This window comes from Pteropus vampyrus, unplaced genomic scaffold (genome assembly GCF_000151845.1).
Source record: "Pteropus vampyrus isolate Shadow unplaced genomic scaffold, Pvam_2.0 Scaffold177, whole genome shotgun sequence".
NCBI lineage: Eukaryota > Metazoa > Chordata > Mammalia > Chiroptera > Pteropodidae > Pteropus > Pteropus vampyrus.
In genome coordinates, this window is record NW_011888958.1 from 2,409,320 (window position 1) to 2,427,766 (window position 18,447).

The following is an 18,447-nucleotide window of genomic DNA, read 5'->3' on the forward strand; positions in this document are numbered from 1 at the left end:
GATAAACACTATATGGTTTCACTTATATGTGGAATCTAAGGAATAAAAAGAACAAACTAATCAAAACAGACTCACAAATAGAGTGGACAATTTGGTGACAGACAGAGGGGAGGGAGTACTGGGGGGCTGGGAGAATGGAGTGAAAAGTTAAAGAAGTACAAATTAGTAGCTAAGGGATGGTCACGGGGATGGGGAGCATGGCATAGAGAATGCAGTTAGCATTAATACGCTGGCTAGGTGGAAGGTCAGGGGAGGGAGGGAGCAATTGGGGGAATCGTTTTATGAACTATATAGATGTCTAACCAATGTACAGTATACTTGAAACTAATTAAAATTTAAAAAAGAAAAAATAAATAAAAGAGAGTTTCTAGATAACAAGGAGTAAAAAGCATATTCCACCCTGTTTCTCTCACTGAATGCAACTGAAAACCTGAATACAATGCATGCAGCTGATAGTGAAGGACTTTGAAAAGTAAAGGGAGGCAGGTGGGCTGGGGAATTAAAAATACTAGGGAACCGACAGTGAGTTTACCACTTTTTTCTCTCTGGTACTACCCTTTTCCACCTGAACTCCACCTGGGTGGGCATTAGCAAGATAGTATACCTGAAACTAAGACAATCAGAGCAGCTGGAGATTCCCTCTAGTTCTGGCTAAAAGACCAGGACCAAGGTCTCCTAACACAAAAAAGGAATACAAAATCCAAGTTTCTGTTTTTTTCATTTTCTCCATTCTTTCACATCCAGCCCTCAAACAATCCTGTGGTGGTGGCAATGGCGGTGACAGGAGCCTAACATTTAGGAGAAGAGGCTTCTCAGCTGATCGTAGAAGTTGTAGTTCCCAGAGAGTGAAGCAAATGGCCCTTGCTGTATTTCTCTCTGTCCTCCCACCTTGGCCCTGATGCTGGGAAAATAAAGTCCAGCTTTCTGGCTGGAAGAATGGAACAGAGAAGTCCATAAGAACTAGAAAGTATCAGGGAAATTACAGAAAAGAAGAAACTCAGGAAAGTAACTTCTTAAAGTTATCATGAACTTGTGGGCCCATCCTCAAGATGTGTAAATGTGGATATGACTCTAAATACTCCCTATAAAATATGAAGAAACAACGGTAGCATATAATCCAGATGAAAGTCAGAGGCCAATAAACGAGAGAAATGGAACTAGCAGGTAAACACTTGTGTACAGACAATACATATATGGTGGAAAAAAGGACCAAGAAAAGTATTTAACACTTGATCACATTTAAATAGTGGGAAGAGAATGCTTCTCAGCATGGGTTTAGATCATTTGCTCTTTGGCCTTCTGAGTGCTGATGACTACCTGTCATCATTATACACACACATTTCCCCTTCAATCTTCTCTGTATGCTAATGTCAGACTGAAGATGGTCATCACTTAGATTATCACTTCCACCCACTCAAACAAGCAAGGACAAACTATGTAATTTTAGAGTTTGTGAACACTGAAAAGGTATTCAATCTTACTAGTAATCAACTAAATGCAAATTAAGACATTTTATTTTGCCTGTAAAAATTAACAGATTTTAAAAAGAATTCAGTGCTGGTGAAGATGGGTAAGACAGACAGTCTCATTCACTACTAGTGTTAAGTACAAATTGATAGTATCATTTTGAAAAGGGAATTTTGCATACCAAGACAGTTAAAAATATGTATATACTTTACCCCAGAAATTCTGTCTAGGATTTTACCCTAAAAAAATAGTATGAGGAATTGAAAAAGCTCTATGCATAATGACATTCATTGTTTTTCAGAATCATGAAAAACTGAAAACAAATGTCCAACACAAGAGAAATAAGGAGAAGTAAATTATAAGACACCCATTGAGTCAAATAGTATGTAACTGTTAGACATATTTTCTAAGGCTTTATGATATGGAAAAATGCTTACATCAAAGAAAAAACATATATTGATGATTATACATTTTATTTTAACCATGTTAAAAAGAAATACTAGAAAGAAATGCTAGAAGGAAAATTTACAGAAATAAATACTAGAAGGAAACAGATTTCAATATTCGGAACGTTAATATTTATTTATTTGAGAATGACTCTGAAGGTCCATGACTTGTAATAATTTGTCATTTTTTGGAGGCATGAATCTGAAACATGTGCCGGGTAGCTGAAATTCAAAAGTGAGTCACTTAACTAGAGAGTGAGCTAGGGCAGCAGAGGCTGGGAAAGTTGGGCCTGCATCTTTCCTGCACAACCTCCCTTCCGCTTATTTCCCAAGGAGAGAATCAGCGCTACTGCAGGAGAGGTGGTAAAGGAATGGATGGTTACCGATTTAGAAGAAGGAACAGAGCCAGTCACCAATAAGTTTAAACCAGCATCTGAAGGTGGCTTGACTGTTCTGTACTCAAGGATGAAAATATGAATTTTTAAGTTACATATTATTTTATGGGGACAAATATATTCTATAATGCTGTTTGTGAATGAGGGAATCCCAAAGGTCTTAGGATATATCCCTTTGGAATGTCATATATGCACCGCAAATCAAAATGTTAAACTGTGATAGTATAACGGAAACTAAGACAATATTGTATGTTAGCTATATTTTAATAAAAATATTTTTAAAAAACCATTTAGATTGTGATATAACATGAAAACATTTGTTTTCCATTTATACCTTTTTGTATTTTTCAAATGTTCCACAATGAGGTGGAAAAAAACTAAAAAGTAACTTAGTTCTAGAATATAAGAACTTTTTCTTTACTAGGCCAAATAAGATATGCGAAAGGAAAACCCAATCATAAAAAGAATGTGGTGGAAAGCAAAGCTCTGTCTCTCATGCTCACCTTATAGCACCTGTATTTATATAGAGCGACCAGGAGAATAGTCATAACAACAATGACGCTGATCATGATAGCAGCATTCAGAATGGAGTGCAGGGCTCTCTGGCCCACAGTCTCGGTGTCTTCTGTGAATGGGGTATAGATTCTACAATAAAACAAAACACAAAAGCCCCAGTAAGTGCTGATGGATAGATATCCCAAACCACATACCCTATCTAACCACACAGTTTAGTTTCCTGATTTAACTGATACCTTATGTCACTTTTCTCCATCTCGTCAATCTAGCCAAGAAATTTTGCCCTAAGAAAAATAGCTATCCTCTAAAATAAGTGCTTCAAAATAAAAGGAGATATCTAAAATATGGAGAGGTGGACTTGTGAGCTATATGCTGCAATAATTACCTCATCAAATGTTCTTTCTCCACAGCTTGTGATTTGCTAAAGAACCGGATTCTGCCACGTAAACTACCCAGGCTACAAGTGGTTGTCAGAGCAAGGTAATATGGCTTATAATTATTATTTTTCATCTTTAGGGTGATTGCAACCGGAATTGCTTGAGATAAAGTCACATGCCCATTTTCTCCTTGTTTCTCATTCACATAAAAACACTTTTACGCTAGGTGCCAATGTTTCCAGCTAAAAGACTTTACTTCTGATTCCGTTATAGTCAGGTGTGGCTGTGAGACTAAGTAATTGCCAATGAGTTATAAGTAAATAACTTGTGTAGAACTTCTAAGAAAGAAGTTAATTCTGCTAAGAGATGTCTTATGTCCTTTCCTCCCAGACTCTTTCCTGCTTCCTGCTGTCTAAATGAAGGCTGGAGCTCTGGTACCCATAATAACCTGGAATACAGACTCTGAAATAACCTAGAGTACAGAAGTTAAAAATAAAAGGAGTCTGAGTCCTTGATGAATGTGAAGCCACTATACCAATCTGGACTATCTCTGCACTATTCTGTGGGAAAGAGATAAAAAACATATATCATTTAAACCAGTAATGTTTTGATTTTTTAGTAATAGAGTCAGCAAACTTTCTGTAACGAACTAGAGAGTAAATATTTTAAGCTTTGTGGGTCATATGGTCTTTGTTGCAATCATGCAACTCTGCCATTATAGCATGAAAGCAGACATAGACAATCGGTAAATGAATGGACGTGGTTGTGTTCCAATAAAACTTCATTTACAAAAATATGTGGCAGGCAGATCTGACCTATGAGCTATAGCTTGCTAACCCTGTTCTATAACACATAACCAAACCTAACTCTAACTCCTACAGAGAATATTCCTCAATCTCTTTTGGCTATTGTCTGTAACCCCTGCTCTTCAATCATCGTCTTAGCCTCTCTCCTAAAGGTTAAAAGCTTGGTTTTCAGAACTCTACACAGTTTTTCAGACACTTGCCAATTCCAAATTCTAAAACTCACTTACAGCTTGTTTGAACCCAAGAGTCCTAGAGACAGAACTAGGTGACATATGAATCAAAGCATTTTTCTTGGAGGCAAAGGGCTGACACCAGCACATCAGAGAATCTACATGACAGTTCCCCCAAGAATCTAGAGAGTACCAACTTGTATTAATTCTTCATCCTTTCAATTAACGACTTTTTTGGCTGAGCATTTATTACATACCTCGCCCTGGAAACAAAGTATGCTGATAGGACTTATAGTATATAAGGAAACCAAGTATTAAATAAATAATGTCAATAAATATATGTATTTCCTTATTGTTACAAGTGAAAAAGAACAGGTTGCTATGAGAAAGAATACCAGAAAGTACCTAATTCTGCTGGGAGAATCATGGAAATTATCTGTAGACTTAACATTTAAGCCAAAGTGAGAAGAATGATAGGAATTAATCTACCTAAGTTAGCAAAGGAAAGAACATTCCAGGCAAAGAACAATGGTACCACTGGCCCTGCCAGTGGGAAAGATTACTATTCAAGCCTTTACCTGCTCAATTCCAAATAAATTCAGCCCTTGGTGACACCATACAGGAAATATAATTTTGTAGCTTTAATTTTCTCTACTTAAAGTAGTAAGTAATAAATAACCCCTCACTCTCTCAGCTTCTGACTGGAAGAATTCTCTTGCCTTCATGCCCCTTGAGGTGATGCATCTGAAGTGGTGATAACATGCTATGAAGAAAAGCTACAGTGGCCTTGAGAATAAAGCAACACTCATACATACAGCTGCCCATCCTTTCGGGTATAAAAGCTGACTGATTTGATTGTAGCCACCACTACCACCATACAGAGAGTCACGGGGACAAAGAGCATGATAACATGTTTGGCGCCATATTTCAGTGTCAGCTCCTCATCCTCTTCATCATCCTGCTCCACCACCTGCAGTGCGTTACCCTGGGGTCCGCCATTAGATAATGGCTCAGGGTTGCCACGCCTCCGCCTTTCGCTGCTGTGCTCACGCCGCTCTCTACTGTCATTCTGAAAGCATAAGAAAAAGTTTTTCAACAAGTCAGACTCTCAAGAGAATCAAGGTATTTTTGTATCAAAAACAGAAAATGTAACAGCCGGACCTGAGATTATCGATAGGCTCATCACTACTTAAGTTCTAAAAATCTAAGGCAAGAAAGAACCAATTTACTAGAAGTGTACAGCTAAGAAGTCTAGATTATTTACCACTGTTCACTGAAGGACCCCAGGTCCTCCCTCTCACCTAGGTCTTGGCTTTCCTCATTCTCCACTTCCATTCTCAGCCTAATGCAGGGTACACTCATCCTTCGAGGTTTGACTTAACGCTGACACCTGCACGAGTAATTACACCTATTCCAAATTAATGTTTTCTATCTGTGGTTTTATACCAGTGATACAAGAAACTATCTCACCTTCATTATTAAAGACTTAAAATTTTACTGATGTAGAAGGGATATCTCTGTATTATTTTGCACAATTGCATATAAATCTACAATTATCTCAAAAAAGTATTCAATTTAAAAAAAAAAAACCTTTATGGAGAGAAACTAGGCCTTGAATGATTCTTACATCCCTGCCCCATTCCCACTGTACTCTGTACAGAGTTAGGGGACAATAATACTTGATGGATGATGGAATGAAATGAGAACCTTTCTTAGATTCTACTTTCCTCAGACTCTTAATCCGAACACCACATTATTACCTGTATCCTTATCCTGGGTTTCACCTTTCCTATTCTTCAAGCTTAATATCTTTTTGGGTATCACTGTTCATATCTAAAATTCAGTTTTTGCAAAGGATAGAATGAATCCCAGGAGCACTAACAACAATAAAAATAATAGTTAACAGGAAAAATAACAGGTACTCCTCCTCACAGATAATAGAACACAGGAGATAAAAGTCGACTGATAGTCACTGTCGCTGGTAAGATGTAATCGGCTTGGTTAAGAAAGGGTTCTCTTGGGAAGATACTGTGAGAATATGCCACTCTTGTACCTCAGTTTTGACTACAGAATATAACTAAGTATTACTATAGAGTATTACTGCTGAAGTTCATTAAAAACATATTACATACTTAATAGCTTATAAATGATTACAATATACAAGGGATTAATACGTACTTTACATTTAATTCTCACAGCCACCCCATCATCCCCACTATAAGGTTAAGGAAACAGCCACAGCCAGCAAGTGTTACAGAGTGGGTTTGAACCCGGGTGTGCCTGATTGCAGAAATCAAGTTCTTAACCATCTTAATTTGCTGTTCACAAGACAACATGGGAGCTCTGCAGACTCAGTGTGGGCTGAGTTCTCTTTCACTTCCCTTTCAATATAATCATCCCACAGGAAGCTGTCAAAATTCTATATCCCAAGTACTCTTCTGTGGTAATACCAAGGTTAATAAGATCTAGATGCTGTCCTTAAGGAGTTCAAAAATTAGTTTTAATACAGAATGAATATATTAGAGATATGAATAAAGTGCTACGGGACTATAATTCTGTGTGGTCAAGAAATATAACACAAAAGGTACAATTGTTGAGCAGAACCTTTAAGAGTGAGTGGAAGGTGAATGGGCTCCAAGCAGAGGTGCCATGAACAGTGACACAGGTGTAAAGGTGAAGCATAAGGCATATGCAGAAAACCAGAAAGTACACTTGAGGGGGCTGGAGAATATGGTTAGTCAGGGCTGGTGGTAGAAAAGGTGATTAGGAGCAGGTTCTAAAGAAACTTGTTTGTCAAGCCAAGGACTTTAGACTTTGTCCTGTAGGCAACAGAATGTCATAAAAATTGTCAAGGTTGATGAAGTGACACATTAGGTTATGTTTCATTTTTAAGAAATTTGACTGAGTGGCGATGAAAATAGATGTATGAGATATTTCAGAAGCAGAATTGACAGGACTTTGTGGCAAATTACATGTAATGGTCAGGAAGAAGTCAAGGACGACTCCAGGTTTCCAGAATAAGAGACTAGGAAGGATGATGGCATTGATAGAGATAGGGAACACAAGAAGATGAGCAGGCTGGAGGAGAGGAGAGATATTTTCATTAGGGAGATAAATAGGTGAATTTCAAGTACCTGCAACCAGGCAGGAAATTCCAAAGGCAGTTGATAAGAATTTCAAGTTCAGAAGAGAGCTGGGGGAAATTATTAGCTGCTACTGCTATGGAAATGGATGAAATCTTAGGGAGAGAGTAGAGATGGGAAGTAGGAATAGTATGAACTTGTTGGTCATTAATATACTACAACAGCTGTGAAAGGAAAAATACAGAGTGAGATGATGAAGTGTGACTAACCCTCTAAGCTTAAGCAGCAGGTGACAGAAGAAAACCCAGCAAACGGGATTAAGAATAGGGGAGAGGGAAGAAAACCCAGGAATCAATGTATCACAGAAGCCAAAGGAGAAGCACATTTCTAAAAGGTATCATCACAGTCAAGCAGACTGAGAGCTGAAAAGTCAGTGAATCTGACAGTGGGAAGTTCACCAAACTCTTTAGACAAGTAAAACAGGAGGGAAGTTAGATCATAAAGCGTAATGAACTGAGAAATGAATGGAAATTGAGAAATTAAAGGCAATCACTGTTTGAAGAAAAAAATCATATGACAATAGAAGGGATTCAAATTGGAAAAAGTTATTTTAGGGATGTTAGAGTCTTGAGCATACTTTTCAGGTCGAAGTACAGAGTTAGGATTAGAGGAAGAGACTGACATACAAGACAGTGAGATAACTAATGGAACGGGGGGAGGGGATAAATGGAGGAGAACAAAAGAAGAGAGAAGAGTTGGCCTTACAAAGGCACTGCTGCTCTCTACCTCAGACTGGAGGTCAGGAAGTGCCTCTTTGACCTCACAGAGAAAATATTTATGAAGACTCACACTCTATGAGGAATGGAAAGGAAACTAACTACTCCAAATCACAAAAGGTAGAAATATGTACACCAGTCACCAAGAAAAATAATTTTTGCTGAACACAAGTCACTAGAGTGGCCAAAGTCTAGCAGGAAGGAAATGGTTATGAGGAAGGTAGGATCTGGAGAGCAGAGGCATAGTGTCACAGATAGCTGAGGGGCAGGAGAGTTGAGGACATTCATCCTTCTATTTTCTTGGGAGGAGGTGACTAAGCCATATGCTAAGAGTGTTATGTTTGCAGCTAATGCTCAGTCAGCAATACAATTGTGACCGACTTAATGGGTTGATTTTCAAAATAAACTAAAAGTAATAGCTCTCTTTATATAATATTTGATAGTTTACAAAGCATTCTTACATTATCTCATTTATTCTTTTCACATGTTGAAAGGTTCTGGTAGATGAACATGAAAGCAACTTGTCCAAAATCTCACAGCCAGAAAACAGCAGAGAGGCAGGAAATGAATTCAAGTCTCTTGCTTCAAAACCTGTGTTCTTTCTATGACACCACAGCTGTCCTATTAAGCTACAAGAACAGTTTAATTGGGTATATCTAGCATGAAAGAGGCAATCATAATATGCACATCCACATTACTCAGCTGGATGTTCTGGTTTATAATGAACATTAGCCAACTCCACCCTGACTTCCCCACAAAGCTGATATGGGATACTAGAGCACTGTTTTTCTCTCTCTCTCTCTCTCTCTCATACATGCACGCACACACCCTTCTTTTTTTTATAGTACTTTGAATACTATTTTTAAAACTATGTTTCCTTTTTTTAACTGTAATTTATTAAACAGGTAAAACATTCCTATGGTTCTAAAGTGAGAGTATAAAACAGTGTACAGTAAAGTCTCTCACTGAACTATCTATCTACTTAGTTTCCTAATCTCCCAGATTACCTCATTGTTCTCTGCAAATCCTACCAAATTTCATAATGTACATACAAGCAAATACAAATACATATTCTCATTCTGTCTTTTCACACAAATGTCCTGCACTTTGCTTTCTTTGCTCAACTGTATCTTAGAGATTTTTTATACATCACTACACAAAGAACATTCATATTCTTAAAAAAAAAAAATTAACCAACTACATAGTCAGTGTATACCCTAATTCATTAGGCCAATCCCCTAACGATGGACATTTAACTTGCTTCCAACTTTTTGCCATTACAAACACCACTGCAATGAATGCCCCTATTAAGTTTTTTCACATCTGTGGTGGCATATTTGTAGGACAAAGTGTCTGAAGTAATTGCTGGGTCAAAGTAAAGATGCATTTGAGATTCTGATATATATTGCCAAACTCTCCCTATGGGTTATACCAATTTAAAGACTCAGGGACTCAGTAACGTAGGAGAGTGCCTATTTCAACAAGCCCTTGTCAACACAGTAAGCTTTGAAATGCTACTGAAATGTACATAGTTAAAAAAGATTTTATTAAGACCTAAATAAATGTAGAGATATACTGTTCATAGACTGAAAGACTCAGTATTACGAAGGTGCCAATTCTATCAAACCCATCGCACCCTGAACTGATCCATAGATTGAATGTAATCTCAATCAAAATTCTAGCAGGCTTTTTTTTTTTTTTGTAGAAATAATTGTAAAATTCATATGGAAAAACAAAAGACTTAAGATATCCAAAAACAACTTCAAAAATTGAAGAACTAATGCTACTTGATTTTAAGACTTCTTATAGAGTTGGAGTAACCAAGAAAATGTAGTATAGGCACAAAGATGGACAAAAAAGGTGCAAAGGCAGTTCAATGGAGAAAGGACAATCTCTGTCAACAAATGCTGCTGAAACAACTGGATATCTAAATGGAGAAAAATATACTTTGATCCATACTTCATACCACATGCCAAAACTTACACTCACTACACAGACCTAAATGTAAAACTTAAAACTATAGTTTCCAGAAAATGTAAGAAAAAACTTTTGAGAACTTAAGTTTAGGCAATGACTTCTTAGATATCAAAAACAAACAAACAAACAAACAACAAAAAAAACTCCACAAGAGAAAAAATTGATAAAAGGGACTTCAATATCTAAAATGATCTATTTCTGCTCTTCCAAAATCACTGTTAACAAAAAGACAAGCCACAGAGTGGGAGAAAATGTCTGAAAACCTATGTATCATAGGGGACTTGTATACAGAATATATAAAGAACTTTCAAAACTCAGTAAGAAAACAACAACCCAATGAAAAAACTAGGCAAGAAATTTGAACAGACAGTTCACCAAAGATATCAGGATGATAAATAAGCACATGAAAAGCACATTTAAACATCATTATTCAGATAAATGCAAATTAAAACCACAATCAGATACTACTACACACCCTAGAGAATGATTAAAAAATTAAAAGGACTGACCTTACCAAGTGCTGACAATGTGGAAGAACCAGAACTCTCATACACTGCCGGTGCAAAATTACACAACCAATTTGGAAAATTGACAGCATCTTAAAAAGTTAAATATAGAACTACCACATTGCATCATATTTTACTCTTATGCCTTTACTCAAAATAAAAAAAAAAATATGCCCATTCAAAGATTTGTACATGAATGCCTTATTTGCAATAACCCAAAATTGGAAATGCAAATATTCATCAGAGTGAATGGGTTAAAAAAATGTGGTATACCCATATAATGGAATACAATTTATTTCAGCAATAAAAATCAACTACTGATACATGCCAGAACACTGATAAATCTTGAAATAATTACGCCGAAAGAAGCCAAACAAGAGTATGTACTGTATGATTTCATTTATATAAAATTCCAGGAAATGAAAACTAGAGTATAGTGACAAAAATTTGATCAGCGGTTACCTGGGAATGGGGAGCAGTTTGGGAGGTGAAAAAGGAAGAGATTACAAAGGACTATACGGAAACTTTTGAGAGTGATGGTTATGTTCATTATCTTGACTGTGGTGGTGGTTTCAAGGGTATATGCACATGTCAAAACTTATCAAATTGTATATTTTAAATATGTGCAGTTAACTGTATGCCAAGTATACCTAAATAAAGCTGTTTTTAAAAAAAGGATCTTTCTCAAAGGGGTATGTAGGTGATTTGAATACTATTAGATGAAGATGACACTAGAACTACTGAGGGATTTCCAAAATTTGAAAAATCTTAGTAGCTAAATATTAAAATAATGATTTATTTTAAGACTAATTAAAAAACACTTTTTATAATGGAAAAAGTTAAAATACTGTCAAAAGTGTTTAATGAAAAAAAAAAGGGTATAATGAAGCCCCATGTACACTTGACTTGGCTTTATCAACACAGCCAATCCTATGCCACCTATTTTCCCTCCCACTTTGCCCCACCAGTATTATTTTGAGGCAAACCTGGACATATTTCCTTACTAAGTATTTTGGCACACATTTCTAAAAGACAAGAACGTAAAGGGCTTTTGTGTGTGTGGCTTGGTAATTCATTTCTTTATGCCTTTTAAAAAATATATTTTTTAGAGCAGTTTTGGGTTCATAGCAAAACTGAGCAAAAGTTCCCATATACCCCTTGTCCCCACACAGCCTTCCCCTAACAACATCCTACATCACAGCAGTACCCTTTTACAATCAATGAACCTACAGTGACATGTTATTAGCATCCAAAGTCCACAGTTTACATTAGGGTTCACTCTTGGTATTGTATTCTATGGGATTTGAAAAATGTTACAACATGTATCTACCATAGTACCATCCAGAATAGTTTCACTGTCCTAAAAATTCTTTGTAGTCTGCCTATTTATCCTTCCTTTCCCCCTATATCCTGAAACCTGATTTTTTCACTACCTCCGTAGTTTTACCTATAAAGGCTATTTATAAGGTTCAGAAAAACTGGTGTTGTAGTCATTATAAATGATTTCATTTCAAGGGCAGAGGGAAGGATTACTCACTATAAAAATGTTGCAAGTTTCAGAGAGGGTGGGGTCCTACTGGAAGTGGTGAGTCCATGGGAAGTGAGTTCCTATGAACCCACATTCTCCAGAGCTCCTACACCATTAAGTCAGAGGCTTAATTTCAATTTTCTCCCTTCACCTTACTTCAGAACATGATGCAAGTACAGGTCCAGTCACTCAAGGCATGTGGACCCTCAAGTAGTGAGAGTATTTCTCAAACAGCAAAAATTGTTTTTAATTCAGTGTAGTACCTGCTTGTTTTTTTTAAACCTTGTTTTCTGCCTACCTTTTTTCTTAAGTTTTATTTCTGTAATTAAAATGTAAATGATAGTCTCTAAACATTTTCAAGACATTTTTAAGCGTTATAAACGGTTGTTTATAACGTAGAAAGCAAGTGTCCTTCCTAATCTCTGTCCCACAACATGAATATGGTGAAAAATCTGATGTACTTTTCGAGATTTTGAAAGCCTTGTGCTGCAATTTGCTTTTGTCACTTAATATCAGAAACCTTTCTATGCCAGTACATATAAATATATCTCCAACTTGGTACTACGCTAAGTGAAAAAAGTCAGACAGAGAAAGACAAATACCACATGATTTCACTTATATGTGGAATCTGAAAAACAAAATAAAACAACAAACAAAACAAACTCACAGATACAGAAAACAAACTGATGGTTGCCAGAGAGAAGTGGAGGGTGCTGGGAGTAGGGGTGTAAGAGGTGAAGGGACTAAGAAGTACAAATCGTCAGTTACAAATAATCATGGGGATGTAAAATACAGCATGGGGAATATAGTCGATAATATTGTAATAACTATGTATGGTGCCAGGTAGGTACCAGACTTATCAGAGGATCACTTTGTAAGTTATATAAATGTCTAACCACTATGCTACACACCTGAAACTAATATAAAATCGAATGTCAACTGTAATTAAAAAATTTTAAATATATACTTCAAACTTAAATAGCAGCACAGTAATAATAATTATGATAATAACTGCTAAGATTTATTGACCATGTCAAACACTAGGCTATGAGCTTCAGGTGAGTATCCTCATTTAATCCTAATAAGACTGACTTTATTAATATTATAACATTCAATTAACAGATAAAGAAACTAAAGCTTAGAGAGGCAAGGTAATCTGCCAAAGATCACAGAGCTAAGAAGTTTTACAGCAGAGATTCTAACTGACTGTTTAGTCATTAGATCCTACTATTAGCCATTACTTTAAACTACTGACTGGGTAAACCATAAGTAACATAAGATTGAGTTTATCTCAAAATTCTATCACAAATAATGCTTCGATAAATATCTATATTTCTTGGCACTCTTGTGATAACGTCTCTATAGGATAAAATTCTGAATTGAAAATGCTAGGTCGAAAGGTATGTGCATTTCTTAAATCAAATTTCCAAATTATCTCCGAAAGGCATGTGGATTTGCAGACTCAACAGACAACATGCCGCCAAATAAACATGAATTCAACTCTCATGAAAAGCATAATTTCCCCCACACTTTCAGTAGCAATGGGTATCGATCCTTACTCACTGATAGGTGAAAACTGAAGTTTTCATTTCTACATCTGATTATTAGTAAGGCTGATCAACTAGTCTTTTCATATATTTAGTGCCATTTTTATTTCTTCTTCTTTCACCATATATATTGCTCAGAGCCTTTGGTAATGTTGTTACTGAGTTGTTCGTGTTCCTTTTGATGTCATAAATTCTTTGTACATTAAGATATATGTCATTATGCATTATAAGCCTCTGCCCAGTTTGTCTTATGACTTTGTTCATGGTCATTTTACCATACTTAAGTTTATAATTTTGTATTGCTGAATATGAACTTAGATGATTTTATAAGGAAAACAACTTATTCTTATAACATCACAAATTGCAATGTTTTTCAACATACACACATATGTACATGGCTAAAATGAATGTTCACAAATACTGTATCTGTTCCATCTGATATTATTTCATACATACATTCCTATGCAATAACAGTCAACATGCCTAAAAAATTACAATGTATCCCATTATGTTGATATATTTATAGTCTGCATATTATTTACTTACTTAAAATAAATAATTTTAAGAAAAAGTATCAATCCTATGAGACTTTATGGATATTGCTTGGATTTTTACATTTAGAAATGTGAGGCTCTTAAGCTTGCACTGGAGGAAAAACAAGAAGAGTATCTTAACTGAAGAACTGGCAAGTTATGTGGAAAATTTGAAAATATTTATTAATCATAGGCAATGTTTCCAACACACAAAACTCCATCCAGCACCTGCCCAAGCTTTGTGATTCCTTGGAGTTAGAGCTTTAACCATTACTCTAACGTCAAGGAAGGCTGCCATTTCCCTGAACAGTGAATATTAACTGGCTAGAGATAATATTTAACATTTACGGGGCTATTGTGTTAGGCTTGAACCTGAGTTTTTAAACAAACTATTAAGATCTGTGCCAAAGATTTCTGACTTTACTCAAAAGCAAGCACGTTCCTTTAGAGGTCAGCAAGACTGAATTTTTCTCCTTACTTCATTTTTACATAACTGGGAGAACAAATTCATTAGTATAAACATTAGTTAACACTATCAAAGGCTGGCTGGGCCTGTGAACCCAATTCGGTTTAAATTTACATCACTCATTTCATTTATTTTTTTCTCCTCAAGGTCCCAAGTACTTAAATACCACTTTAAACAGCTTATAGGTTTGCTTTCTGTTTAATTTTATAGGATCTCTCATACCTAAAAGTGAACCACCATCATCTAGAAAATGAGGTTATTGCTACCAGTCTATGATTTGCTAACAACATAAAGTTCTTTGCATTTAATGTTTTGAATTCAGAAAAGATACTGCAGATGACCTTCATTTATAATGACCAGACACATTTTAATGTTATAAATTTGGCAGCTGATGGTAACGGATTTACATAAATGTTCCTCAGCAATTGCTTTATAGAGAGGATCATTATTGATCTTCCAATGGATTACTCTTCTAAGGCTTCTTTTTTAGGTGATAAATGACTGACTTTTTTCCATTCTAAATCAAAAAGGCTATTGACAACTTATTTCTTTAAGGATTAGAAAAATGTGGGTCAGAATAAACTAATATGAATAAAAATAGTATGGACAAAAAAGGGGCCAAATCCTAAACCTGACAAGCTTAGAAAGGCCAGCATGGTGGGCCCTACAAACTCAGAGAGACCAAAAGTAACCACATAAATGGTCTGAACATAAAAATTGCTAACAAAAAGGTCATGGCAAGTAGTCATATCCTGGGCCCGTAGCTTCCTTGACAAAGGTCAATCAGTTACCTTAAGTGAGCCTGTCTATAGTCTTTTTGCATCTAAGATATCTCACTCTTGGAATGTCAGAGTAATCCTTTTCTAGACCCCTCGAGGCACAACCTCTGCACCAGAGCAGGAGGCCACAGAACCCCTCACGGGTTATTTTGTTCGCCACCCCGCCCCCGCCCCACCGCCTTCCTGCATACCATCTCTATGTGCTATAAATGTTAATTATCAATTCTCCTGTACCCACCAATGTAAAAGAAGTGTGTCTCTCCATTTTACTTCTTATCAGATCTCAGTGAGATTTCCGAACACTTTCTCCCACCTCCCTAATCTACTACCAGTGAATTTCATGTAACCCTCCATAAGTCTCCTCCTTTAATTCTAATGTATAAAATAAACTGTAAAATTGCCATTCTCTGGGGCATTTTCTCAATCCATTGAGATTTTGCTTCCTGGTAATTGTCAGTTTAACTCAAACTCATTAAAATTCTTTACAGATTTGGGCGTTTCTTATGTCGACAATACTGAGTATTCAATTAATAAATCCAATAGTTTTTCTCTAATGTCACTTTTCCTTTATTTCTTTACTTAAATATAGTGGTTCTCAAACTATGGTCCCTGGACCAGAAGCATTGGCAAGATCTGGTAATTGGTCAGAAATGCAAAATCTCTGGCCCCATCCCAAACCTATAAAATCAGGAACTCTGAGTTTGGAGCCAGAAGAATTTGTATTAACAATTCTTCCAGGGGATTCCAATGCACATCAAGGTTTGAAAATCAGTGCTCTAATATATAATGTAAACAAATTTTAGACTTCGAAAAATTCACCTTTTTATATCTTACAAAAGCAAAAAGGTCTCAGCTAATCCACATAAATGATGCAAGTCTATACCAAATCAAAATATACATTTTCACTATTCTAAAGGTTATATTTTCAATCTTCTCTAGTTTTAGCATATTCCTCTGTTAGCAGAAATGAAATGGAGGCTGACTTCTAGCAAAGAATTATGACAAGTGAGGAGAAAAGAGCTCTACCTATCAAAATTTTGCACCAGAAAAATAAAACCTTACAAATTATTTTAATAGGCATAGTGAAAGTAAACCAAAGGATTATGAGAGATCACAAACAACAGAAAAAGGCCCAGATAACGTTCTTGTATTAAACAAATCCACCATTCAAGAGAAATAAAAGAGCTGCTTCAATTAATTCACCAAAAGTCATCTATGTCCAATTTAAATTAGGACCTATCCCCATTTTTTCATAACCAACCAGAGCACATACTTATACAATGGCTTCTTTATAACTAAAAAACTTAACAGTAAGATTCTTTTCCTCTTTCTTTTAAAATTACGCTGGTGAAAAAATGAATACATGGACTTCCTATTTTTCTTCCTCAGAATTTTCTCCATACAATGAATATCTCCTTACAGTATTACATTTTTCTGAGGTAAGATACAGCTGGAAGAACAGGAAGAACCCTGCAACAAGTTTGGAATTAGAAAGCACAGTTTTAAGTTCCAGGTCTGTCATTTAATTTTCTATGTGATCTTGAACAACCAATTAAACTGTAAAATGGGAACAATATCTATCCCATAACTGGAAAATTTGAGAATGTATACAGAAGGTCTTTGTAAGTTATAGAAGGCATTTTTAAGGAGATAAACAAAAGATAAACTTATTTGATATCACATTATCAATAGCAGAGTCAAATTAAATAAATAAATCAGACCTGATGGTCTAGACAGTGGTGCCCTAATCGATCTGGAAGGTACCACTGAGAACACTGGCGGCACTAAGACTTGCTAAAACTAAACTATGAACACATGTAATTATTAATAAAAAGCCCATGTCAATTGTACCTCCTCTGTAACACCCTTTATTTCAAGAGGATATTTTATTTATCAGTCGCTAGGGTGTAAAGAAAGGCAAAAAAATAATATCATGAAAGCCCCATAAAGCTTGAGTGTGAGGGATATAAATAGCACTACATTAACAGTGGAGAGCTCACCAGGTGCCTGTTAAGCACTGTTCTTAGAACTGGGGATATAGGAGTGAACAAGATTATGTACCTGGCTGGCCTCAAGCAGTTCACAGCAGGGGGAGGCAGGTAAACAAAATCCACAAGTAAACAGATACTATGCTAGAAATACTAGCACAAGGAAAGCAGTATAAAGATATAGGGAGTGCCATAAAGCAGAGAAGGGAGAGGAAACCATGGAAGGCAAGGCCCCACTGATAAGGTGACTCATGAGGTGGACTTGAAGGAAGTGAAGGGAGCCATCTGAAAAGAGGAGAATAACCAGGAGCTCAGAGGCAGAATTGAGGAAGCAGTGAGTGAGGGAGTCGGTGGTAAGAGCTAAGACAGAGATGGGGGCGGGTGGAGGGAAAAGTTAAGACCTCACAAAATAAGATTTTATTTGGAGATAGGATGCCTTTGCAGGGTTCTGGTCAAATGAATTACAAATAACTGTTTTTTCAAAACTTGTTAGTTGTGGAATCTTGTTCAAGGGATCCAGAAAAGATTAATGTGTAAATAAAGAGGAGCTGCTCTGGTTAAGGAAGGGGTACCCAGAGACCCGACTAGGCTGTTCCCACTTTCCCGCTCCCTCTTCTGAAGTAACAGTTTAAAAATGAGTACAAAGTCTGTAGCATCCAAATGTTCACATCCTGTATCCAAAGAACTTCAAAATCCGGCCCCAACCTAATTTTTCAAAAAGCTATTGGTAGGGAACAGCAAAAAAGAGTGAACCAAGCTGCTGATGCACAGAAGAGCAAATGTGTTGCCACAAATATCAGTGTCTGTAACACCTCTTTATCAACCGAGTACCAAGGCACAAGGTACAAAGTCCCTACCTTCCCCCACACACCTCTCATGCTACATACATGTTTACAGCTTGTGTTCCCTTTCAGGGCTTCCCTTGATATTCATTTTAACTTGACTTCACTAGATTAAAAATGTTGCAGCAATACAGAGTGATCTGCCTTTGTTGACATTATATCTCTGGATATGGCCTCCCTATCAATTTATATTTTAGGAAAATTTTTCCTCCACTGGTATTATTTCTTCTATCAGTATTGGCTTC

The 18,447-nt window shown here is 36.3% G+C and overlaps 1 protein-coding gene across 2 annotated transcripts in view; it reads right to left on the bottom strand.

The window, feature by feature from the left end:
* Nucleotides 1-18,447, bottom strand: part of PSEN1 (presenilin 1) — a 58,615-nt gene that overhangs the window by 31,248 nt on the left and 8,920 nt on the right. For both annotated transcript variants that reach the window (XM_011370910.2, XM_023537056.1), the window contains 2 exons: nucleotides 4,993-5,246; nucleotides 2,812-2,953 (listed from right to left, as the gene is read on the bottom strand). In XM_011370910.2, coding sequence (XP_011369212.1) covers nucleotides 2,812-2,953; nucleotides 4,993-5,246 — 396 coding nt within the window. The remainder of the gene's footprint in view (nucleotides 1-2,811; nucleotides 2,954-4,992; nucleotides 5,247-18,447) is intronic.